General features: G+C 37.9%; 1 protein-coding gene across 1 annotated transcript in view; it reads left to right on the top strand.

The window, feature by feature from the left end:
* Thsd7a (thrombospondin, type I, domain containing 7A) overlaps positions 1–27,825 on the top strand; it is a gene marked incomplete at its 5' end in the record, with an annotated part of 215,631 nt that overhangs the window by 54,376 nt on the left and 133,430 nt on the right. The window contains 2 exon segments of the mRNA XM_005388151.2: positions 21,929–22,084; positions 23,364–23,576. Of these exon segments, the coding sequence (XP_005388208.2) occupies positions 21,929–22,084; positions 23,364–23,576 (369 nt within the window).

The following is a 27,825-nucleotide window of genomic DNA, read 5'->3' as shown; positions in this document are numbered from 1 at the left end:
AGCCCACTATACCATGCTAGTAGTTACGCTGGAAGTTGGAGAGGAAGGCCATTATTTCATCTTATTTCATCCCTGTAACCTGAGATGGAAAGAAGCTGTAGCCATCAATACAGCGTTTTCCCTTAATGAAAGAAAGATGGGGGATAAAATGTCACTTCCACTGACACTATCGAGTGGCTTCAGTATGTGTGCTTTCTGTAACCCTGAAGCACTTAATTCATCGAGACTGTTGTAGATGAATGATAGCACCAGAAGGAATTTTCAGGTTAGCACTTAGGGACGCTCACTGGTGAATGGGTAGCATTTTTTTTTTTCAGGCGCACACTCCTGCTATCTAAGGATATAAAAGAAATGGTTTGTGGCTGGGCCAGCTATTCTCTACCTTGCCGGTGATAGCTCAGTAGGGAGTAGCTACTCTCTCCGGTGTTAACAGAGGAGTACAAACGATATTGTGGAACTCATTAATATTTATTCCTTCTAAAAGCAATGGGCAATAAAAAGGGAAATAAACCAGGGAGAATAGCAATGGGAAAAGGAAGCCATGACAACAGATTCATCTTGGAAAGGTTTTGCCATTTATTGCACACACACAAAAATATGTTCAAAATACAAGGACCCGTGTTATTATATTCTTAGCCTGGAACCCATTAAAATGTCTATTTAAGAAAAATGGCATACTGAGTGCAATTAAAGAATAAGTATATTGCTGTCAATGTATGCATTTGTTGTACCTTTTTACAGTTTTATGTTTTCTATTCTCAGTGAAGCTACATGGTGTCAGTGTCTGAATCTATGCTATTTCAGGGAAGAACAGGAGTTTTCTTTCTCTTGCTGCTTCTCTGTTTGTTTCTTATTTATTTTTCACTCTGGCCAGTGTCCCAACTATCCAAATATCTCCTCTTATTTTAAAGGCCTAAGATTTTTCATCATCTTTCTTCATCCAAAGTCTACAGCCCTCTACTACTATACACAATTTACCATGTGATTATATGATTCTGCTTTTAAAAATTGTTTCATGAATATTCATGAAAATTTCACAAGATTTTCGGGTTTTCAGAGAGAGTGTGCTGTCTTCTCTCCCTACTGAATTTCTGTAATATGATCCATTATTATTGGTAGAGGTCTGGGTACATTTGCTAATTGTGTCATTTGGAAATATCCTGAAGAATGACAGAGGTGTTCTCTGGCATCTAACTTATAGTGTTTCATTTTGAATTAACCTGTCTGCCTCACTGGCTTCATTCTTTTCTTGCTTTGCTTTTCTTTCTTCTGAAAGGCTTAATGGGAAAACACATCAGGCCTACCATAAGGCATAATATTCACCCAGTGAATATTAATTGCTTTTGCTTATGTGTTTGTCTTTCTCCCTAAACTTAGAAAAAAGAAGGATTTTTGAAAAACAATTTTATTTTACATCTTTTATGTGCACTAAAAGATAATTGTATACTGGCCATACTAGTTGAGAAACATAATGCAAGAGGTACAATGTGTGGAGTTTCTTTACAAAATGTCATAGAACTGTGCCACATGCTTCCATCCTATATGAAGTTACTTCTTTCTGGGAAAAAGTAGACCTTTTCCAAAGCTTTATTTGTATTATTTTAGAAGAAAAATAAATTTGACTAATTTTACTTCTGTAGTTCTGGGAGCCAGAATAATTACAACTTCCCTTCCTTTGTAACTTTAAATCCTTCAGAAGTTAAGTAGTACCACATTGCCCAGAATTTTGAAGGAAAGACTTGTAGTAACCCTGGGATTATTTGGTTACTCTTAAAAGGACATTTTCACCATTGCCGAACCTTGAAATGTCACCCTGGTCCATCTGTCCCTTAAACAGCTTCCCTGAGAATCTCAGCCCCCTAGAGTAGGTACCATTATGCTTGGAGAGCCTAACTCATTGTTACTAAAATAATAATAACAAATAGACATAAATATCTTTAGAAGTGTCTTATTGTCTTATGTATCTTCAGCTAGATGTTGTTGGAGCACTTTGCATCAAGGAAGTTCCTACTCCAGTAGGAATTGCAGAACTACTTTGAAAATAAAGTCATGTGAAGTTTCACTAAGAAAGTTATTGATGTATTTCTTACAGCCTTCTAAAAGTCCATAGCAAGAGGGTAAGCAGTGTTTTCTAACTAATACATGACTCAATGGATAATTACCTAGTACATTCTCCAAACATATAAATAGTAAGTGACAAAACACAGATGCAAGACTCATTTTTTAACTCCAAAATCTAATCTCAGCTGCCCTGTGAATTTGCTTCAAAGTAAATGCACAAGGCATAGTGATTCTGCACAAATTTATCAAAATTAGGGAAAGTGCATTGCAACATATGCTATCTCTGTTACAAAATAAATAAGATGGTATAGAAATCTGCATCTTATAACAAATTATAACAGATAATTATGACCCTAATTTAAACCCAAGCCAGCTCAGTGACATTCATTCTCTGACATGACATGATGATATAAAACCAGTGTAGAGTCCTGTCCTTGGTGAGTTGCACAAGTATTATTTTGGATCACACACAATTGGTATTTTGTAATGACAGCACTGTCACTTAGTGGCAGTCTCATGTGCCTCAAGTGAAAAAGATACTTTTGATATACTATATGAAGCCTGTTGGCCTGAACTACTCTCCATCTCAGAGTATACAGTATCAGAATCAACCAACAGCTACTAGCTATGAATTGTAGTCCTCGTTTCCATGAGAAGAATACGCATTTGTGTTGTATGTGGTGTGTATTAAACAGGATAATTAATGATTGTCTTCTGTACATATATGTAGGTTTCTTCTCAGTAGATATCCTTCATTGGAAAGTAGCTTATATTAATGGCTTGAGTATGACTTGAATTCATCAAGCAGGTTTGGGTACAGATAAAAAAGAAGTTTACATTCAATAACATGATTTTTAGTGCTTAGTACGCCCTATTTTGTTATATGTAAGTACATACAATCAAGGAGTATAAGTGATTTTAAGGTTAAGTAGATGAGGAATGTGAAGCAAATGAAAAATGCTTTCGAAGAATAGGATATCAAACCAATAAGAATTATGATGATATGAATGCATCCTGTAAGATACAGGACTCTCTTGAAGCAGGTCACAAGTTGTAGCTCTAAGCTTCTTGTAGCCAGTGTAAACAGGAATAAGGATTAATTCACAGTGCTTGTGAGACAGTGTGAAATGGTTATAAAGGAGAAACTCAATTTCTAGTGAGCTTTCATGAAGAGAACACCATAAATATGTTGAGTTACAGCGGCATTGACATCTTTACAATAAAAGCCACAAAGTATTTTATAAGAAAGCTTTCTCTTTATGCAACATTTTTCAATGTCAATGCACCACAAGTGTGAAAATGTAATTCAGTAACAGCAAATGTGGGGAATAATATGACATAGGTCTCTGCTCAGAAGATAATCCAGCAGTGGACTTCAGAATGGGTGGCTAAATGAATGGTCATACAGCTATTCCCTCGGGCAACCCTCCTGTGAGTTTTGATAGAGGCGGAGAATTTTCCTATATCCTCTGAACACAGGGATTAGGAATACAGCTATTCTGGCTGCCACTCAAGCACAGTTAAAAGTATACATGCATTTTCCCGCCATGACCTAGATGAAAATAAAGTTGGCATCCTCATATGAAAATGGAAAGGCTTTGGAAAAATATCGACTTGCAGAGAATAATACCCTTCTTGCACAGGGAGTTGAATGCAGGCCCATGAAAATGCAGGGCAAATAAAAAGTTTATCTAGGCACAGCTAAAGAAGAATCAAGGGGCTAAGGATATGGCTCAGCGGCACAGCACCTGTCTGGCAAGCATGAGGTTGTGAGTTTGATTCCCGGTACCAAAAAAAAAAAAAAAAAAAAAAAAAAAAAAAGGAAAAATCAAAGCTCTTCAAGTCTCTTCCATTGCTTATATAATCCACAGCAAAACCCCAGAACTGATGTAGCTGAGATCCAGTATCAATGCTAATGCTATCTCATTGAAGAAGCAAGTTAGAATTCATTTGTTGTCATCAAGGTAAAATGATTACCAAGTGTACATCTATGGATCTAAATAAATTACCTTAAAGTAAAAATGATAAAGAGAAGGAGAACGAGAAAGATGACAAATGTGTGCTGTATATGAGACTCTGTTCTGTTTTGCATTTGTTTGTTTATTGGGCCCTCCGCATAAGCACTATCTGTATCATTGTATAATATCACAGTAAAAAAGGTGAAATCATTTCACCAAGGAATACAGTTAGCAAATGCCATGAGCTCGGTTGGTGCATCAAGTAAATTTGACTCAGAGTTTTGAGCATAACGATGCAAACTATAAGGTAATTAATTGTATAGCAAGATTGGTTTTAAAATATGTGCCTTACTTTTAATTAATAACTCAGTCTCTGGGCCAGTCAACTAAAGTTACTCCTAGATGACTACGACGTGGTCATTCTCATACTCCATTTTATGTGGCAGGAAGACATCAACTTGCTCATTTCTTGAACCTGTGTTCACTGAGTGCCTTCTGTGTCCCGGGCACTGTTACAAATGGTGAAACTCAAGAAGATGATGATGCAAACAAAATTCTTTCCATCACAGAGTTAACATTTTAATAGGAGGAGACAGATTATAAGCAAATAAACAAATGAGAAAAATACCAGCTAGCCATATGCCCTACTCAAAGCATTAAACTAGGGTGATGTGAGGAAGAATGAGTAATGATATTACTTGTATTGCCAGGTTTCGTTTGGGTTCCCACATTTATATTTCTATCACAGGAATCTCTTCTGAGAAACAAGCACATATTGATCTTTCTATGTGCTATCTCTAATCATAACCCTCAAGTATGCTTCTTCTTGCCACACGATCCGGCAGTAGCAGAACAAGTAAGTTTTGAAACACAGAGTGTGTAGGTCTGTGTAGCACAGACCCCGTGTTCTGTTAAATAGATGTGTTGGGGCTGGGGATTTAGCTCAGCGGCAAAAGCGCCTGCCTGGCAAGCGCAAGGTCGTGAGTTCAGTTCCCGGTACTGGAGAAAAACCCCCCCAAAATAAATAAATAAATAAATAAATAAATAAATAAATAAATGTGTTAAACTATATTTACTTAGAGGAAAATATCATTAGCAAAATAAGTCATACATAGTTAGCATTCGGTGAATATTTATTGAAAAAATGAATAAGTAAATTCATTAGTAAACATCAATTATCAAAAAATAGATCACCAAGTAATCTTGACTCTGCCAGAGTATCTCTCTCTGGTAACCAGAGAGATGGCAGATCTAAACATACACACACACACACACACACACACACACACAGATCAGATAGATAGATCACAAAGCCTGGCTAGTAAATATTTCAAGTCATCAGGACATCAGAAAAGCAAATGTATTAATATATCATTTGGCTTCTGCTTCCAGCCAGAACAGTATAATTGGAAACATTCCATTAGGAACAACTCTGAAATTTGCTGAAATGCATAAAGTAGCTGTTTTTAAGCAAAAGCAGAAATTTTGATCACAGTTATCAGCTGAACCTTTTATGCTCCTATACATATAAGAGAAGCTAAGCATAGCATGAGGTCTTGCTGCGTTTAAAGCAGTTAGAAATCTAAGGTCTCTGCAGCTTCAGTGGTTGGAAATTTCAGCACAGAGAAGGGGATCTGCATCGAGAGGAGAAGGGTAGAATGTAAGAGTGTGTGTGGGTGCAGCATGAGTCCTCAGCCAGAGCTGTGCTACACATGTGTGGGCATGGTCTTGCTGAGGTCTGGCAGAATCCCGGCCCTGAGGGCTGACACATGAAAGGCGGTAGTGCACACAGCTGGTGCGGCACTAGGAGACATCAGAGTTCCAGCCCATCGAGGGTGAAGAAGATCTGACTAGTGCATCAGGCCCCAGGAAGGATATGGATTGCAAGTAAGAACGTCACTGTCACAACCAAGTTCAAACCAGAAAGAGACCAGTGTAAGAGACTAATGTAAGTGGTTCCAAATCTGAATCAGTAGGATCTTTTAGTCATTTGACTGTTTATCTGAATACAGATTAATACACTATTAAAGCACAACAGCATAATTCCAACTCTCTATGAAACATACTCTTCACAAGTGTATTAAAATATTACTACACATACAAAGTAGAATAAAAGATACATTATCTAGAAAAAAATAGTAAAAGCATTCCCTGAAAATACCTTGTTTTTAGAGTTAGCAGTCATGGACTTTAATAAACTATTAAATACATGTATAAGGATTTAAAGGAAAAAATTATCTTGGAAAGTGAAAAAAAAAGCTAGGAGAAGAAAAACAGAAGATGCCCACTGGAGAATTTACAAATCCTACAATAAAATATTCACTGTGCAAACTTGAGCATTGGCAGTCATAAAAGAAAGGCTGTGATTTTGAGGACAAATCAATAGAAATTACTATATCTGAGTAGAAGAAAGGATATTGCTTTTGAAAACAGATCAATAGAATGATCAGATTAAAATAGGAAAACAAGATTGAGGGGGGGAAGTGGATAGTGCCTCTGTGACAAGTGGAATATGATGATATCTAATATATGCATTACGGATATTCTAGAGAGAGCGTGATCTGACCAAAAACATATTTGAAGAAGTAGTGGTCAAAGTTTCCTGAAATTTGTCGAAAAAAAAAAAATCAATGTACAGATCAATGAAGCTTAGCAAGCCCCAAGCAAGTTATACACAGATGGAGCAACAGAAAAGGTACATTATACTCCAAATGCAAGAACATTTTAAAGATAAAGAGGCATGTGAATAAATATAGTTTGCTAAGTATAGATCAGACAGATGAGTCAATACAACAAATGAAGGCTGAGATTTTACCAGCAACTATGAAAACTATGAGACAATGAAACAAACCTGCCGAAAATGCTTGTTGCAGTTCTGCGCCCAGTGAGAATATTCTGCATCATGGAATGTCGCAGGGTGACATGTTCAAGAAATGAAAGTGGATGGAAGTTGGTACGAAGAAGTTAAGAGTATAAGCTATGAAAATAAAATGCCTGAACTTTATGATCTCAGACTGTTGAACTCCTCTGTAAACCTATTTTTTTCCTCCAGAAAATGGAACAAAATTTGTGAGAGTTTAAGTAAGAGAATCCGTGCAGCACAGATAAAGCCATGGCAGGTATATACCGAGGTTTCCTTGAGTATGAGGTAAAATAAAAGGGGAGACATGAGTAATGCAGTCATTATGTATGTACTACAAACACACACATAGCTATGTGGAGGCCAGTGAGTTAGAGCATACCATTTTTCAGCAAGAAATGTGAGATGTAATTTAGCCATAGCTCTGCCGGGAAATAAACATGCCCTCAATTACAGCTTAGAGCTTGGGACTGAACAAGTGAAAATGTCAGGCTTATGTTTTCTACAATAACAATGCTAATTTCCTTTCTGGTGATAGATCCAGGATCTAGAGAACCCCTGCCATGTCTTCATTCCCAGAGAACTGTATCCAATGAAACCAAAACCTGCAGTCTAGAGGAAGGACTGACTTCCTTTCTCATGTCTGTCACCTCTCCAATCAGTTTGGTGTGAGCTGGTCAGGCATCAGTGCCAGCAGATGAGCACGGCCTCCCGAATGCCCTGCAGCTGAGACTGCTGGGAACCGTGCTTATGTGCAGAGGAAGAAGCTGAGGAAAGCCACACTACGGGGTCCTCGGAGGCTGCCACCGAGAATGCGCACAGAAACACTCTCAAAATAACAACGTGAGAACAGAGCTGCACACACCTAGTTTGGGATCTACCTCCACGTTATACCTGGTTTGGGATCTACCTCCACATTAAACAACAGGTTTAAATCGTGTCCACCCCATCCCACTTCTCATGGCCCCTGTGGAGTTACAATGCTGACAATCCTTTCTCCACAGTCTGGTTGTCTGTGTGTCAGACTTCATGGGGTTTCAAATATGTAGCTCTTTCTATAAGCTGCAATGACATGAAATATTAAAAGCACAGCGTTTCCACTTTTTAAATGACAGTTGAATGCATAACCCAGAGATGCTTTGGAGATAAGCAGGGTCTACAGACTAGGTGAGAACACTGCAGTCCACAAATATTAATTTAGATGTCTTGATTTTTTGTGTCAGGTTGGGGGACAACTAAAATATATAACGGCAAATTCAAATATAGGAGCCAGAGGAGTGATTAGGAGGGAAGTTGTTAAATTGTAAATAAACTTTTAGAGAAAAAGTAATGTAAGAAGCCTAATAAAATATCAATAAAATAAAAAGAAAATTAAATGTAAATGATGGCAAAATAACAGGCAGGGGTTTAAATTATCACAGAGCCTAGAAATCAACAAAAGCACAATCATAAAAGAGAGGACCTGACATCAAAAAAGTGAAATCTGTGAAATAAAATAGAGGACAGGCATTTTTAATAATAGAAGTTGCCAATCAAAATTCCATAAGAGTGTCAAATAATCTATATGTAAGATTGTTTAACAAAAGGAAATCTTGAAGATTTGAGAAAGAAAAAAGGAAAAGAATTCAGAAGCCAGAAAACTGGAAATGAACTTGTTCAAACTACATGGCACCGGCTCACAGACAGTGATGAACTTCAAGTTCAGATATAAGAGAGTCCACATAGAATTGTGATTGGCAGTCTTTTTTGTCCTTTTGAGTCACTTGAGGAGCTCTTAAAACTTCTGAAACTCAGGGGCTACTCTAAGACATCATCAGAAATATCTGGGAATACATTACCTGTTGGAAAAAATAAAATACTTGTGAAGAAATCATTCTTCATATTCTTATGACCAAAGACAATAACAAGCAATTCTTTACCATGGGACATTCCTCTCTGGTGTAGAATGTGCATGGCATTTTCTACTAAGCAAACACTTAATGTCGTAGTGCTTGGTGGCATTGTGTTTCAGTTTTCAAAATTATGTTTCTCAAAGGATGGTCCAGACATTATTGCATCTGGATCATCAGGAGTGCATGTTAAAAGTCAGTATTCCTAGATTACTGCACAGTTTCAGTCCAGACACAGTGAATCAGAATGTCAGAGCATGTATTCGGGAATCTGCTTCCCTAAAACAACCTCTTACCTCATGCCTGTTTCCAGTAATTGCTGCACATACTGAAAAATTGAAAAGTCACTGCTGTAGAGTTGAGCCTAGATCCTGAAAGTCATAGGCACAGAACCCAGTAATTTTGTTCCATCCCCAAAATCTACAATTCTACACAGTGACATTTTCCAGCAATACAGTCTCAGCAACAGTGGAACTTTACTGTTGGCTTTTAGGAAACACATACTAGAATTTAACTAGTCCAAGATTCTTACTGGTGTTTTTCAACAAGTCTTAACATGAATTTATTGAGTGTTATCCTGAGTGGAGTGAAAGTTAAAGAAGGGACCTAGAAAACTTAAAATAACTGTTGTTTAAAATTCAGACCCAGCATTTTCATCCAGACCTGGCAGTGCAGCCAGTAGCTACCATAGGGTGGATTAGTCGTAGATGGGACAGAGTAAGGCAGGAGTCAGGGCACAAGGAAGAGGAGGTGGGGAGGTTTGCTGTCTACGGAAATGTTATATTGACCATAAGCCACTGATTGCATGAAAGGAGGCATAAGAACACAGACTCATTACAGTCAAAGAGTCCAGAGAAGACAGGGGATCATTGCAAGTTTGAAGCCAGCCTGGGCTACATGATTTCAAGATCAGCCTGAACAGCATAATGAGACCTTAGGTCGGGGGAGGGAGCTTCACTGTGAAGTGGTTGTTTGGACCCAAGTCTTTGGAGTGATTGTTGATTCTTCTTTACCTGCTTAATAATTCCTCAGATATCCTCCTGGCTGCGTCTTCAATCCTTATCCAGCCACTTCACCTCCACCGTTATCCTCTGGCCTGAGGCACTGTCCATTGTCCTGATCATTGGGAGCGCCTCCTAATAGGTGCCTATGTTGATACTCCAGTACATGGCGAGAGAATATCATCTTAAATTTGAAGTCAGGCTGTCACTTTCTCTGTTTCACCCACCTCATCTGTGGAAATTACTCGTAGCAGCCCTAGCAGAATTCTACACTTAATCATCTGAATAACTGCATGTAGAGTAGCTCAAGAAGTATGTGGAGCTGGTCGCAGATCTTATTTGGTTCTTTTTTTAGTATTCACTTCAAAATAAATTTGTAATTCGAAATTCCACCTGCTACATTTCTGTCATTGTGTTGTAGATGAAATCTGTGTTCCAATTTGCTTATTTTAATTTATAGTATCTATTAACACTTTCCTAGTTATGGACACTGCAAGTGGGAATTTGAATCAGTGAGAGACAATCAGAAGGTTTTGGTGTGAGTTTTATGTGCACTATTCTACATGTCGTGTTTTGAAACAAAATCATAAAAATCTGTTTTCAGTGGTGCAACAGATGGTGCATTGTGGTGGCAAGAGTGAGTCCTCATCAGGCTGATTGTATGATTTCGGAGAGTTAAATCCTAACCATGACACGTGACTACTATGAAAGTGTATACCTTGACATACCACATTATTAAATGTTCTTGTCTCATATGAAACATAGGCTGCAAAAGAAATCTCATGTATGTTTTTTTTCTATAAATACTTAAAACAATAGCATTGTTCTACTTTACTTGAGTCAATACATGAAAATAGTTATTTTTGAAACAATGTAGCTTGGCCTCTGGAGTTCTGTCTAGACTCCCTAAAATGACCAATGGAATATACAACAAGGGAAAACACTGCAAAACAACTAGAGAAACATTCCTTGAAATGAGAGAATCCACCCAGAGGCTAAGCCCTTAGAAGAGTTACTATTTCCTAAAATGATATTGATATAAGATTGAGAGAATTAAAGGCATCAACACAAAGAACAACCCACGGAGACTGTGTAGAGTTTGTGGAAAAAGCAGTGTTATGACTGAAGCACAGGGTCCTCCAGAGATTCCTGTGCTGAGGACTTGATCCCTAGTATTGCAAAGTTCAGAGGTGGGGCCAGAAGTGACTGGATTGTGATATCAATCTGACCTCATCCATAGATTAATTCATGGATGAAATCATAGCTGATCAGGCTTATTAAGAGGTGGAACCTAGTTGGAAAAATAGGTTACTGGGAATGTGCCTTTAAAGGGCGTGTCCTGCTCCCAGCCCGTTCCTCTCTCTCTGTCTCATTTTGCTTGCTGTGCTTCCGGGCTGGCATGAGGTGAACAGCTTTTCTCCACCAGGCCCTTCCAGCATGATGCTTCTGCCTCGGAGCCAGCTGCCCACGGCCTGAACCCTCTGGAGCTGTGAGCCAGAATAAACCTTTCCTCCTTTTAGTTGTTTATGTGAGCTATTTTGTCCCATCAGTGAAAAGGTGACTCATACACTTTGGTAGGGTCCTGACCTCAGTGCAACAAAAGCTGAATACAAGTGCAGTATCAGGCCACCACCCAGATGCCTACCAAACTACTGACAGGCAGCGTTCTGACAGTAGGTCATCTGCAAGGGAGTGTTAGTCTTTTATGTAGGGAATGGCTTTCTTGGAAGTTTGATCATGTATCCCATGTTGCTATTAGTGTCCTTGTGCTAGCACCGTTCTCACCATCTGTCTCCTAAATATCCGTAAGGGATAAGTTAAAACTACGGTCACAGCTGAGGAGCAAAGCAATAAGAATGCTCTTCCTACTTTAATCAAGGTATAAAAATCCTTCATTGGGATATTTTGTAAGACTCCTATCTAAATTTATGAAACATATCCAGCATAACTTTCACTTGATGATCAACCAAAAATACAACAAACCTAAGCACCTTATAAGCCCAACATAATAAATAGAAAGATCAAGAGGCCTATATAAAAATATCCCACTTCCTAAAACAGTAACCACTAAGAGGAATAGCTTAGCTCTAAAGTGGTCTGATGTCTGAAACAAAAAAAAAAATTTACAAATATCTGATTTTTGAAAATAATTCAAAAGCTCTTCAAGCAGCAAGCACAGGCATGTTCCAGGAGGAAATAATCTGTGATCAAGCAGGATGGACAGGGTGAAAATGAAGATCATGCAGTGATTAGCCAATTGAATGCTAAAGGCATTAATTATTAATTATGTTATGGGAAAATAAACCACATAATCTCTTGGGTCAAAAGAAGAAAGATTAAGAACAATAACTCAGTAATGAATTTTCATAGCCAGAAAAGGCTGGCGGTGAGGGTTATAGCACATCAATTATCAACAGATAATTTCCAATCATTGTTTTAATAGGGTTTTGAAAACCAGGTGTAGTGACATATGCCTATAATTTCAGTACTCAGGAGGTCGAGGCAGGACATTCAAAACTTCCAGCATAGCCTAGGCTGCATAGGGAACTCAAAGCCAGCCTAGACTCCATAGCAAGACCCTTCTTCAAAATTAAAACTTAAAAAGTAAATATGGTTTCAAAATTGGCTAAGAAATAAGTGTATGATTGTAGAAAACAATGTGCTGTATTCTTATAAAGTAAATGCTAGGTTTTATGTTTCCATTAAATTAGGATAAAAAAATCTGTGAATAAAATTTAGCAGAGGAGCATCAAAATGCTTTGTGCAACCACTAACACACGTAGAATTTGATTTATTTTCAGGAACAAGATTTGCTTTGTTTGGTGTCAATTCTTATGAGTGAATGTATAATATCTCCTGCTAAACTTTATAAGCAAGTGAGTATTGGGTGAACCATCAGTGGAATCTTCTTGAAATTAAAACTACTTTGCTTAAATATCCCTAAATCACCACTATGAACTTGTAATAATTAAGAAAAACGACACAACAAACTATTGTGCTTACAACACCCTTTGACATATAGCGTGTAACACGAGGACAGGCTTTGCAAAAAGTAAGCAGTAAATGTTTATTTTACCAAATGGAAAATCAGCCAGAATAGGAACAGAAACGAGATAAATGATTTTATCTTTATGTCATTGGAATCTCTTTAGTTATCATGCCCCCTTCTTCTTAATAATAACACATGGTCAATTCCTATACAGAAATTAAGATTTAAATCCAAAACAATTTCTTTATTGTTGTGAGTTAACAATCAAATAAGCTTTTTTGAGGAAATAAAATGCTAATTCATTAAAAAGCAGATTTTTCAAAGACGATGAGTGATAAATACAATGTCAAGTGATCTTGAATTCTTAAAATGCTCAGCTGCTTCGTTAAATGGGCAAATGAATTATTAATTTTATTGCATTTTTCTGATCCTTAAACCCTCATATATCTTTGGAATGAATACAGAAAAAGCATGGCATTATACAGATGAATCTTTGGCAGACCAAGTATGAGATCTCTAACTCAAAATATTTTGAAAATCCGAAGATATATTTTCATTATAAAAAAGTTTAAAATATAGATAAAGGTTAATTTGGGAGACCTCCAAGTACAGATTGTTTGGTTTAAAAAGTTAGATATTAATGTAGTTAAGAATCTAAACACTTTAATTAAAATATTGCAGATTCATTTTCCAGGTGCATATGCTTCACAGTTCCTGCTCTTCCTCTGCTACAACAATAGCAAGTAGATTTGTAAACGCATTATACTGCTCTAGGCAAACCATCCATTACATTACAGACTGGTAGGAGGTATTTAGTAACCAAGAGACATAGCATGTACTAGCAGTTGTAGGGTACTAGAGTAGGGTGGAAAGTAAAATCCCAACTTTTGCTAATTAGCTGTTCAACTTTAGGCAAGTTACTTAATCTGTGTCTCAGTTTTCTCAGCTCTACATTTGGGATGACACTCTTCTGTTTCACAATGCCTGTATTATCTGATGATTTTCCGAAGTTCCTTTGTGTACCGCTTTGGATTAAAATAATTGATTCAGTAAATGCAATATGTGTTTATTACGGATGTGAGGGCAATCTGGATGTGACATCTGTCACCCTATTGATCTCCAGGGTTGATTCGGCTGATCTGGCTGGCTGTGCGGGGGTCCCCTTCCACCCTCAATGCTCCATGTTCATCCCTCCTGTCACACTTGGTAGAAGAGGGTGACCACCGACATCAGAGGAGGACCGTTTCCTGGTCTGATAAGGGTGTATATAGGTAGCTGCACCTCCTACTACAACCTCCAAAGAAGCTCTCAATATAAGTACTTATTATTATCAGTGTAAGTGAAGAATATTTCCATTTTAACGGTGACTTACTTGGACAGCCCATTCCTCCCCTGGTGCTCAGCACTGCACTCAGGACCTTGCGCATGCTGGACCAGCACTCTACCACTGAGCTGCGCCTCCAGATTTTCACAGCCAATTCTTGTTATCTATTAGAAGATTCAACTGCTGTGCATAACTACAGCACAAAAACCATAATAATTTTCAATGACAGATGATCAGAGTTGATATGTGATTATCTTCATAGTTCCATTGTAGCACTACAATATAATAATTATAGCACCATAATATAATAATACAATGTGACACACATTATATTAATAACCCCAGTAGTTTTAGTTTTAATTTATTATAATCACTTTTGTAATTTCCTATGACATATGTGTATCTGTAGAGACATTTCATGTAATTCAGGCCTCCTGATGTATCCTTCCAAAATCACATGGAGCAGTGATGCAACAGCGAGCAGAAACACCAAAACAACACCCAGGATTTGGAGGCAGATTTATTTACGTCGATGGGCACTGATCGGGATCATTCCTAGAGTATTAGGTCCTAATCTCTGGTGGTCTAGGGCTTATACAGCATAGGGAGGCAGCAAGTACAGAGGCAGAACGGCTTGTCAGTTGGGGACTGGTTTGTACAATGTGCACCACAGTGACCAGCCCTTTCTAAGAGACAGGAGCAACCGGAACTGGAACAGGAACTGTTGCCTGGGCAGCTACAAAACTGAAGTTTACTGGCAAGTGGGGGGACGCTTTTTGCTACAGTTGGAAGTACACAGTGAAGATTAGAGAGACCACCTACCTGCTTGTGTATGCAAAATCTATCCTTCCCTAGGTATTTGACCTGGGACAAGGTACTTAACCTCTCCCTCCATAATGACTTCCCCTAAGGCAGGGTGGTTATTCTCCAACCCCCACAGCAGGTAATTGAAATATTCCATGGGCTTTTTAAGAATTAAATAAATTAAATTTTTTAGAAATTGGAAGACTGCAGCATTGCTGAGCACATAGTAAATCCTGAGGAGCATCTGCTACCGAGTAAATCACATCTCACTCCATCTACAAGTGGCGCCCTGCCTCTAAATGTTATTTTTAGTATCCCTTGGTTTTCATATTTTTTCACATATCCTTTCTACAACGCTAGAATTTTCCAAATAATTTTCTACAGCAACACTTTTAAGGGTTCTGGCTTCTTTGCATCTTCTTTAGCACTTGCTGTTGTCAAACATTTAGTTTTTGATAACTGGTGTACATGCAGTTTTAGAATTTTTAAAATTCAGTCTGATTGTCTGACTTGCAGTAGTTAACAATTTGCTTTCATTTCTTCTGTCTGATTTTATTCTATTTCTTCCACCTTTTATTGCTTTCTTCCTCCTTTCTTTCCCTCCTTTGAATTCACTGCATCAATTTTGTTATTATCACATTGTTTCTGTTGGCTCAAGGGTTGTTTATCTCAACCTATGTATTGAAGAGAACACCTTACAATTTTAAAGTGCAGGCACAAATGAGCACAGTCTAGCAATATATTTACCTCCCTAAAGATTTTACAATATTTCACTCTAATCACTTTTCAACAACCTACTTATTTGAGCTTTTTCTTTTGTCCTCCAAATTTATATTTTTCTCCATACTAATCCACTGCAGCTGTAATACACTACCATGAACGTCACACGTTATCTTATAGTAGTGAAAGTCAGAAGCAGGACTGGGCCTCCCCAGGCTAAAACAGAGGCCAGTGTTGTCAAGGTTGTGTTCCTTTCTAGAGGCCGTAGGCAGCATCTGTTTCTTTGCTCGCTTGGGCTATTGGCAGAATTCACTTTCTTCCAGTAGCAAGAGTGATCTTTCCATTGCCTATTCGTTGTCAGCTGGGTGCTGTCTGCAGCTTCCAGAGGTCACCCACAATACTTGGGTCATGGCCCCTTTTTCTAAAGCTAGTAATGGGAAATCAAGTTCTTTCATGCTCAGATTCTTGTCTTTTTCTGGCTCATCTTTCTGAGAGAAACCTCCCCACTGGGAAGTGCCTGTGTTTTACAGACTGAGACAAATGCATTGGGCCTACTGGATAATACAGGTTATAGTCCCTATCTCAAGGCTTGCACCATTAATCATATCTGCAAAGTCCTTTTTCCAAGAGAGGTAACATATTCTCTGGTCCTGGGGATTAAGGAATAGAGTCTGTATGGAGCCGTCATTCCAGCTACCGTGCTCCCTTGGGTCTGCTTTGCCTCGTGCCTCTCGTCACCATCCCATTTGGAATCTTAGACCCTGCTTCTGTATTCACTTTCATTGTTATGAGAAATAACTTCTTTGGAGAATTTTTAATGGTAGTCTATTATAGTAAAGCCTTTACTTTCTGTCTAAGAAGACCTTCTTCTGCCTCTGATAATTGCAATTAAAGATCTCTGAGTATGGCATTAGACCATTAAAATACAAAGTTTTATGACCTAGAATGACTCATGCAACAGGGGAGAGGCCAGATTTGAAACTATAGTACAATAATGAATTGATTTCATGTAGTTTGGGGATACTGTGAGTACTTTGGAGATACTATGAGTACTTTCCTTACTTGTGAATCCAATTATGTAATTTTAAGTTCCTATTTTTTAAAAAGAACATACAGGTTTCTGTTTGAGAAAGAGAAGAAGAAATGAAATTTTTCCACTAACCTTTAAAAGTCCCTGGAAACAATATAGAAAATAATTCACTACAAAATTCCAAAATTGTAGAGAAGAAAGCAGGGATTCTGAAGACCTCAGCACCCTACCGAAGACAAGGTGGAAAATTTCTTTGGCTTTGTCTTTGCTTCCTAATATCTGACTTGGAGCAAAAGAAGCCAGCCACCCCAAAACTCTGTCCACATGGCAGTTGAAATCACTCATCATGCCAGCAATCAGGAAGGTTTCAAATTACATAGATGCCCACCAACATGGAGGTGATAGAGAAGTTAGAATTATCAACCAAAAATTGTAAAGGAACCATGAGAAAAATGGGTAAACAGTTATGAGCATGCTTAAAACAAAATACATGAGTGGAAAACTTCAACAAAGGAATTGATGATGTGAAGTACTAAGTGGACATTTTAGATTGGAAAAAGTAACAGCAACTTAAGTTTAAAAAGCTGTGCATGGTCCTAAAAGCATAACGGAGGGGACGGAGGAGAGAAACAACCAATGAGAATACAGAGTTATGAAAATTACTTAAGCTGGGGGCTGTAGCTCAGTAGTAGATTAGCAAACATAAGGGCTGGATTCAATGCCCTTCCCCCCACAGCTAAAAGAAATAGAAAGAAACAAGGGAGGGAGGGAGGATAGAAAGAGAGAGAACAGAAAAGAGGGGAGGGGAGGGGAGGGGAAGGAAGAAGAGAAAAGAGGGAAGGGAAGGGAAGGAAGGGAAGGAAGGGAAGGAAGGGAAGGGAAGGAATTACCTAATCTGACCAACAGAAAGAAAATGTGCTGCAGAAACACAATGTAAATTGTCACAGATCTATGCAACAGAGTAGCAGAGATGAAGGAATGGCTGAAAATTTCCCGAATTTGGGAAGAAATACAGTTTTAAGAAGTTGCATGAAATACAACAGGTGAAACTTAAAGAATGACCTGTGAAGATACATCATAATTGAAATATGAAAACTAAAGATAAAGAAAAATATTTGAAAGCAGTCAGAAGAAAATGACATGCATCTGTGAGGAAAAGACAACTAGAATGACGGCGAACCGGAAATCTTATCAGCCATGATAGCATGGCACTATATTTTTCTAGTGCTAACGGGGAAGAACTGTCAATGTACAATTCAGTACTTAGAGAAAATGTCCTTCAGGAATGAAAGAGAAATATGGATATCCTCAGATGAAGGAAAACTAACAGAATTTGTTGCCAGGAGACCTATCCTGAGTGGTTGACTAAAGAAAGTTCTCTAAATAAAAAGAAAAAAGAAAGAGAAGGTAAATAAAAACATGGGCAACTACACTACGCACTTTTTTTCCTCTGATGTTTTCTAAATTATGTTAGATGGTTGAAGAAAAATTATAACACTGAGACTTAAGATGATTCTAAAAATACATAGGGGATATAGCTGAGAGAGATTAAAGGGAGATGAAAGGACAAAGAGGTAACCTCTCCGTACTCAACAGCACCGGGAAGCCAGCCCGCAGCCCTTGGTGTTCCCTGTCTCTCTGTCCTCATGCGGTGTTCTCTGCTGTCTTTAGCTGGTCTTCTTAGAAGGTGGACGTGTCTTCGGTTCCAGCCAGAACACAGAGAAGAACAGTATGACACCCTTGCCTGAGTTGCAGAGGTCTAAAGATGTGTCAGTGGCCACAGCTATGTTACTATAATAAGATACCTGACACTTTTTTCTGAGACAAGGTCTCATTAGTACTCTAGGCCGGCCTGGACTCGTTATTTTTTCCAGGCTGGCCTTGAACTCTCAGCAATTCTGCCTCAGCCTCCCGAGTGCTGGGATTACAGGAGTCCACCACCGTGCCCGAACACCCCAGTAACTGGATGTAGGGCTCAGTTTAATCAAAAGCTGTTAGTAACTACCTTTGCAAAGGCCTTATTTCCAGGTAAGATCATTTTCTGAGATTCCGGTAGTTTTACAGGGGCACTATTCATCTGAGTACATGTGCCTTAAACCTCTCAGTGTCAGTATTCTGGCTATGATATTGTGTCATAGTTTGTGACATCTTACCACTGGGAAAGACTGGGTAAAGGATATATGGAATCTCTGTCAAATTACCATTTCATATGTATCCATAATTATCTTAAAATAAAATATTGAATTTAAAATACATATGAACTTTCTTCCAGGGTTACACTGTGGGTTTTTTTTTTTCAGAATACCTCATTGGTCACATTTTTGGAAACAGACGTTTTAGGTTAATTTCCTTTAATGATCTTTATACAATTAAAATGCTCCAATCATTCAAAGTACAAAAATATTTCAGACCCAAAACAATGTGCCAGTCTCATATTTTTTGTTTGTTTTGGTAACCCCAGAATTTTAGACATTGTGGCCTCAGGCAGTATGCAAGATACATTTACTGAATTCCCTTGAAATGAGACAATAATAAAATAAATGTCTCCTTTTAAAAAAATTATATATATATATATATATTCTTTGAAAGCTATACTGTGTTAAACGGTCTGAACTAGCCAGGCACAGTGGTGCACGCCTGTAATCCCAGCACTTGGGAGGCTGAACTCATCTAGTATCTGAGATTTACGTTAATCAATATATACTCCATTTACAATAAAATCTATAATGAAAATCCACAGAGAAATAAGAAGTATACAGCAGTATTCCCTCCTTCTGTTTTTAAAAAAAAAAAAAAAGAGATAACTGATAGAGAGATAGATGGGTGGATAGATAGATATCTAACATGGACATCAATAAAATAAAAGTCAGTTGTCAAGAATTATATTTTCTTAGGTTTGGCTCAGCAGCAGAGCAACACTCGTGATTACTTTGCTTTAGAAATATTTTCTGGATCCTCATGCATTACGTTTTGCTCCTAGTAGCTAAAGAAAATTTTGTGACTGATTAGTCTATATGATACATTCAAAATCAAAAGCAAAGTTAACCTTGCAAATAAAATAGCCAGGAAACAGAAACACAGTTTTGACTTGTTTCCTTAATAAAGGTATTTAGGTTTATATAGAATATAAATTTCTTCAGACTCATAGTGTCCAAAATTGCAGGCCCAGATTTGACCTTATAGAAACTGTTATTTCCAAAAATAATGTAAGAGCATCATGGGTTAAAGTGACTTTTAACCAACTGAAGAAAAATAATGAAGACTTTTTATGTCACCACTACACAAATCTTCTACTTTAAGTGACAGTCTAAAGGATTCCACAAGTGAAAGTAGTTAGGTTTATTTCAACTGATTTTGCTACATATTAGAGATTCTTCTGCCTGTAAGAGTCTTTACAATAAGTCACTTTCATGTGAATGACATATCATTGATGTCAAGGGTTTTTTTCATATTCGGAAAAGGTGAAATATTTTTTCTGTATTTTCTGTCATTGGTGTGCCAAGTACTCTCACTGTTAGAAAGGAATACAGTTAATCATTTCAGGCTTTGCCTGATCTTACGATGCACATAGCAATAATCCTTTTAAACTTGAGTGAAAATACTCACTGTTCTCCACACTAAATAAATTAGAGGTGCCCCATCGTTTATTTTCACTGCAGAGTAAGGATTAAGGACATAAGCACCACTAGGGAAAAAAAAGGAAAAGAAAATCTGCAGCTTATTTTCCAAAACAAAAACTACGTCAGGATGAGGACTCAGTATAATACCCTTGACTGTGTGTCCTTGTGTGCACAGATACCCAGGGGGTATATAAGTAATTACAATCTCCTTTGGATTGCAGGTATTTTGTACTTTTACTGGAGATATCTAGTTTAAATATGTTAATTTCTCTATACACATACAGATGCAATCGCTTACCATTAGAATTCAATTGTGCTCTCATGTAAAGAGAATAAGAAATAACTAAGCCTTGAAGTCTTTTATTCTGCAAGCATGTGCTCACCAGACTCTCAGAGTGAAATAGGAACTAACTTTTATGACAGCAAATAACTGACTGAGATATATATACTTGTCAAATTTTCTTATGAGAGAAATAACTATATTATAAGATAGCTGGTGAGCTAACCAAATAATATATAACAAATTGTCTTCTGCTGTCCATTTACTTTTAAATATCTTCCTCTCTTGATCATTTTAACCAGTTTTGTGTCCAGAACTGTGGATATATCTTGGCATTACCTGTCAAATATATGTATGTACCAAGGAGTTAAACTTCAGACATCAAAGTAGAAAAGAAGAGAATCAGGGACAAACATTTACCCACAGTTCATTGGTCAATTTAAAAGTATAGAGATAATTATAAATTAGTCTCCCTAGTGGTTTAGATTTGGGTCACATATGTAGATGTTATATTTTGCAAAATTTTGGGAACACACTGGGTGAGTCATGAAGCTAGAAGTAGAAAGAGCTGCTCCTCTTTCTCATATCCATGTGGTACATTTAGACTTGTAGACCACAGGGACAGGAGTTCACACCCCCCAAAACAACACAGTGGACATTTTTTCTATGTATATCAAAGCCATGTTGCCCCTCTGTGTTACTCTACTTTTCATCACTGGGACACAGTACCTGAAAATTTAAAGGAGAAATAATTTGGTGCACGGTTTCAGAGGGTATAGTCCATGGTAGGCTGACTCCAAGGCAAGAACATCGTATCAGAAGGGTGTAGTGCAGCAATGAAGCTTAGTTCATGGTGGCTGGAAAGCAGAAGTGGGTAACAGCACCAGAAAGAAAGGGGCCAGGGACAGATATAGTCTACAAAGTGACAGTTCTTTGACCTGCCCAAATACACCCAGAAGTGTGCTCTCCCAGTCCTCTAAGAGGCTCTCAGGCCAATCAAATTGACCATTTTGTCTGTCACGTCTTCCTGCTGTACTCAGTCCTCTAAATTAGATTCTACTTTTTCAGCATCTAGTTACAAAATTTTAGAGTTCACCTTAAGGATTATTTTTCTGACTAGGAAAGTTATATTTGGCATTATTAATAGCATACGTCATCAGTGAGAAAGCTGATAAGCAATTTGCAAGTTCAGTTTTCTTTGACTATACTATATTGTGTCCTTCCTTCCTCATACTTCCTCTTTTTAGTCTCAGGATGTGGCTGCGAAGTGTTGGAAAATGTTTTGATGGAACATCTTAAACAGTTTTCTTCTCCATCCTCACAAACATTATATTATTGACCACAACATTTACTTGTAATTCTTAAGAAATGCCTGTATTTTTCTCCAAACAGCCTCAAAACCAGTGGACTCCAAATTATGCCTTGGCCCTATACCTAACACTATGCAGCTCTGCCACATTCCCTGTCCAATCGAATGTGAGGTTTCACCATGGTCAGCTTGGGGACCTTGCACTTATGAAAATTGCAGTGACCAGCAGGGCAAAAAAGGTATGTAACGGTAATACTCCATATTTGAAATATCTATAGATTGAGTCAGATCATGAATTCTAAAAGTGCTTTTCTGTGTTTCTTGTGATTATTGGTAACATTTTCCAGAATGACTGAGGAATATAGATTTCAAAAAATGCATCAACCTATCCTGGTGATGTTAGCAAAAGATTAAAATGGAGGCACACAGGCAAGATGCTTGATTATGTAGATAACATGATAGAGAGGATTTGTTGCTCTTCGGTGCAAGTGATTAGGGCGAGATGTGGTGTCAGACTGATATGGACTGGAAACTCTACTTCGCTCCTTAAGTTATTTACTGTTATCTGTAAAAGGGATGTAATAATATTTGCCACGAAGATTGTCTTTCCATAATCAATGAGGCAATAAACATAAATAATTCAGGGCCTGACCTACTGCCACTGCTAATAATCACACCTCTTTGTTGCTTTGAAGGTGAAAATATTTTTCAAAATTGTGTTACTTTCATGATACAAATGATATATCTAAAAGAGGTGGACTAAATAAAATGGTTTGTTTCACGGTGGGCATGGGGAGCTAGACTTACATCATCTCTTAATTTTATGTTTCCATTTTGTGCCAAAGGACAGCCTCTAATAATTCTAATATGTTCATGCAGCATAGACACATTTATTAATTCCGTTTTACCTTGTCAGAAAGACAGTACTCAGGCATTATGAAAAGTGTGTAGCAGAACTCTGAATGGCCCACACTGAGCCCAGATGCCTGAGGTTCTGAATTCATATTTCTAGAGAGCCCAAATTCAACATAGCCTCAAAAAGACCGTTTCTGGGAACCATCCAATATCTCAGAGCTTCCTTTTCTGGGTCAGTCATGGAACAGTGCTAAAAAATTAGAAATCAAGCACTTTCGTCCCTGTGATCCTATTTCTGAATAGTTTGAGATTTCATTCCTTGAAGATTCTTTATATTTTCTGTCTTTATCATCTCCAACTGTGTCACGTGCTCCATCTCTCTTTCTATCTCCTCTTCCCTTCCCTAAGCCCTATTCAGGACATGAGAGCTGTGACTTTTTTTTTCTGTAGAAAGCTAATACCAAAACACCCTCTTTTCTGTGTTCATTCACTTATTCATTGGATGAATGGTTCGCAAGCTCAAGTTAAGCTTCAATTTAAGAATCTATACCCTAGTGATTCAAATCAGAAATGACTTTCCTGCCCTCTGCCCTCATCCCAGGTTTCACGCAGCTTTCTGAAATATGCTGTTGACAGGAAATGCTTTCTTTCCCCATGACTCAGGCTTCAAACTGAGGAAGCGGCGTATCACCAACGAGCCCACGGGAGGCTCCGGGGGGACTGGAAACTGCCCTCACTTACTGGAAGCCATTCCCTGTGAAGAGCCGTCCTGCTATGACTGGAAGGCGGTGAGGCTTGGAGACTGCGAGCCTGATAATGGGAAGGAGTGTGGTCCAGGCACACAAGTTCAAGAGGCCTTTTGCATCAACAGTGATGGTAAGACAGGTGCATCTGCCATGCTTTTATGCAATGTATTTAACCTTGCAGATGCGACTTTAATTTATGTTAATTTTTTCTCTCATACTTGGTTCTATTTATGAATCTATCTCTATCTCTATCATCTCTATCTCTATCTCTAACTCTATCTCTCTCTATATCATCTCTATCTCTATCTCTACCTCTATCTCTCTCTCTCTTTCCCTCTCTTCCCTCTCCCCTCTGACTTCCCTCGCTCCCTCCTTCCATCTGTCACATGGTGGCATTGGAGAATTCCCATGAACAGTCACAGGTTGCCTTTAAATTTGAAAACAGAAAGACAGTGTAGAGTAAGAGTGAAACCATTCTCAGGCAAGGGTGTAGTAAAAACAACAAGGAAATGTGCCAGTGTTCTAAGCAATACTGTCTTGTTTACCCCAGGAAATGAAGAGTAAATACAGAGGACTAATAGGTGTTGGTTCTTCCCCCAACCACAGTAACTATTCAGTATTTTATCACTACTTTTGTGCGACACAGTATTCCATGGTTATCTATCCCTGACATAAGACTTTTACATTCTTCCCAAGGGTGCTGCTACTATCTGGGAGAGAATCCCTCATCCTTAGCAATCCCTGAGTCACATTTAAGGACCACAGGAATCCCACTCCCAACCCCACCCCACCCCACGCACACACATGCACGTGCAGCTTAAAATCTCTGGACAAGTTCGTTTTAGGGTCCTTCTAACTCTCAAATCCTACAACTCTGCACATCAGAGAAGTATGAGCACTAAACCCCAGGGTCTCATGGTTTGACAGTTTATGCTGTTTACAGCATATGCGGAACCATCCTGGTGCCCCCTCAGGGCTACTGGAACATCTGGTAATGTCATAAATCCTCCCATCCTATTTTCTTCCAGCAAGCAGAATCAGTCCCTCTTGTGACTCAGTCACTGTTCAGTAGGAAAGAAAGATGTTCTCTGGGGCGGGAGACTGGCAGACACTAGTGCTGCTGAGAAATTAGCCTTTTGACTTTGAAACATACAGCATCTCCTTTGTCCAGGGCGTACACGAGTCATGCAGAATGGTGTTAGGTAATATCTGAACCGGTGTGTGAAGTTGAAATTCAAAGACTTTCGCTCCAGATCTCCTAGGATGAGTTTAGTGTAATCTTCTTTGTTTGAAGGTATAATTAGCTCTGGCGCATCTTCCCTTTTACCTTTTCTGTTTTAATCTAAACAAACAAAAAAACGGGGAGGAAAGTAACATTCAAAGACTAGCACACAGGAAGAGAAAACAAAGAAAGCAATATCTATTGCGTCTGAGGACACACACCTTAATCCCAGTACTCTCGTATGCTGAGGCAGGAAGATCACAAATTCTGGCCCAATCTGGGCAACTTAGCAACTTATTGAGACCCTCTCTCAAAATAAAAATATAAAACAAAAAGGGCTGGAGATGTAGCTCAGTGGATTCTATCTCAAATACTTCAAAAATTTTTTTAAAAAGAAATTTTAGTTTCCATTCCACTCACACACCAAGTCCTAATTTGGATCGAGCGGCATTCTCTATTATGTTCTGAATTGCTGAATGAACACTAAAGGTCACATTGGGCTCCCTTATTGATACTGCATCTTAATGTTTTCCTCAACTCACACAATGTTTCTTGTCCTTCTAAAGATCTAGGGAAAATCTGAGTCCCAGGAATTGCAAAGCTATATCTGAGTTAAGCAAAAAAGCTAAAACAGAATGTCAGTAGTATGTGAAACATCTACCTCAGTGTTTTCCAACAAGTCAGATCTAGGTCCCTGAGGGCCATCATCTTGCCAGATATTTGGGCCGATTGAATATATTTTATGTAGATTAGCAAAGCCAGCTATTTACAAAATGGCAGTAGTTAATTTTAATTTTGTCAAGTGAAAATTATTTGTAGCACAAATATATCTTTGTGTCATGAAACACGAAAAAATAAGAAAAACTATGAGTTACATATGTCCAGTGTCTTGGAAGTAGTATTTGTTATAAGCTAAATATCAAATTGATAACATGAAACACATAAGCTGGGTTTACTTTGTCTCACACATAAGAATCTTAGAAAGGTAAGAAGTACACAGATGATAATTCAGTTTATGATTATCCTGTCCTAAAATAACTCATCCGTCATGAACTATATCTCCTAACGTAAATTAGTTGAAATGAAATTTAATACTTAACTGGCTCAACTACATAGATGTATAAAATTGTTAAAACTTGTCTTTTAGTGTAAATATCAGAATGGGCTCAAGTTTTTATGTGATTGAGCTACTACTGTGCAGACAGAATGAATGAAAGTAAAACCTAGAGAACTGTAAATATTACTGCAGTGTTATCATGCGGTAACCTGGTAAGTGTTTAGCAGCTGCACCAAATGTTGTTTAGTAATTAAATTGGGCCCAGGGAATTAAAGTTGATTAGTAGCACAGACTCTACCCCCAGGCTTGGACTGTGGCTATAGATTTTGTTTTATAATTAAGTTAATGTCTGACTAGGGGCATGAAGAATTAGAGGCTGTGAACCTAGCAAATAATAAAAGACATTTTTTCTTCCACGTTCCTCACCAATTTCCCAACTTTGTTAATGACCTGTTTTCTTTCTTCTGAAATATTCTTTTGTCTTGGCTGTTAGAGATCATTAGGATCTGCTACTGCTATTCATTTTCCACTTGATTTCTAAGGAGTAAGATTGTAGAGGGTCATAACAGCAGCTGGGAGGAGTTTTATGCAGATACTCTGACTGACAGGGGTATGGAACATGATTGCTGACAAAAGAAGGCTCCAAAGACAATTAGAATCTCCAAAAGAGCTGAACATTTTCTATGTAATAGAAACTTGAAGATCACTGGGAAAATAATTCCAAATCTGTACTATAAGGATGGTGTGGGAGAGACTAGCTCTAGAGTTGTACCTTTGAGAACTCCCCAAATCTGTGCTATATGATGTTTGTGACATTTACGTGTTTTATTTAAAGATCTGAATCTGGTGAGCTAAGAGTCTTTTGTTTACCAAATTGCTTGGTTAGAGGAAGAACAAAGGCTAGATTAAGTTGGAGATGGGAGAAATATGTATTGTCCTATTTATTACTTGAGACTGTAAACCAAATATTGTTTCCATATTTTCTCCCCCTTTGCTGAAAAATATAATAAACCACACTATATTTCCTTACTATGGGTTCTGTTTCAGATGTTAAGTTTTGCCACTATTCCAAGTGAATTGCAGAAACTCAGTTTTCTTTTTTTTAAAGAGAATAAACAAAACAATAGCAAAATAACAACATAGACAAAAACATAACAAAGCGGAAACAATAAAAATGATACAGGGCTTCTGAAACTCAATTTTCTTGTCTTGTTTTCCATATTATTTTGTAAGGTGATGAACCCTTTCAAATGTCTGACCTTCTGTGCTACCTTTCTTATTTTATTTAACATTACTCATCATATAATAAACTGACACACACAACTCTCTCTCAACCTTGGTCCAGCTTTTTATAAAAGCAGAAAATAATACTTTGCTGAATTATAAAGCAGTACAGTTCATCACGATTCAGCTGTGAATGGTACAGCAGTGGGAGTGATGGGGTTACCAGCCAGGGCTTTCTTGAATGGGAATGATTCTACTATATAAAGATTATCCGAAACCTAGAAAATGGGCTGGATTCCCACAAGGCAGAGGAAGATTTAGGATTAGGAGTATGCTGAAGTGAGCGTAAGGCAAGATTTTAGGAATTTTGCTTCAGGAACTGTTTCTCCCAAAACACCAGAATCCTTTGTGGAAGCTGACTTCACTGTCCAGGGTGGGAACACACCTGTGGCTCCCCACTCTTTCTGAAACTTTTGCCACTCGTGTCTTCCTCCTTGATGAGGGTGAATATCTACATCTGAGTGCAAAAAAAGCAAGCTGAATACTATTTGTTTCCCAAGCGGTTCACATTGCATTGCTTTCTTTTCTTTATTTTTAAGAAATAAAAGAAGGAAAACATATTAACAAACAGACATCCATTTACAAAACAGCGTAAGAACAATACAAATCAAATGGTTACAGACAAAGTGTTCGGAAATTAACAATGGTTGTTGTATTATGTATTGATATCTTCAAAGTGGTTTCTCATGAAAACAGAGACATACAAGATTGATCAAACAAGTAATCATTAACTGTTCCTTTCTGTAGAGCAATAGAAAACAGTAGTACAACTATGTTAGCTATCCTGTATTTACATACTTACATAATTTCCCCTTC

The sequence above is a fragment of the Chinchilla lanigera genome, unplaced genomic scaffold (assembly GCF_000276665.1).
Source record: "Chinchilla lanigera isolate Chin_1 unplaced genomic scaffold, ChiLan1.0 scaffold00031, whole genome shotgun sequence".
Lineage (NCBI taxonomy): Eukaryota > Metazoa > Chordata > Mammalia > Rodentia > Chinchillidae > Chinchilla > Chinchilla lanigera.
This window is presented reverse-complemented; position numbering and strand designations above follow the sequence as displayed.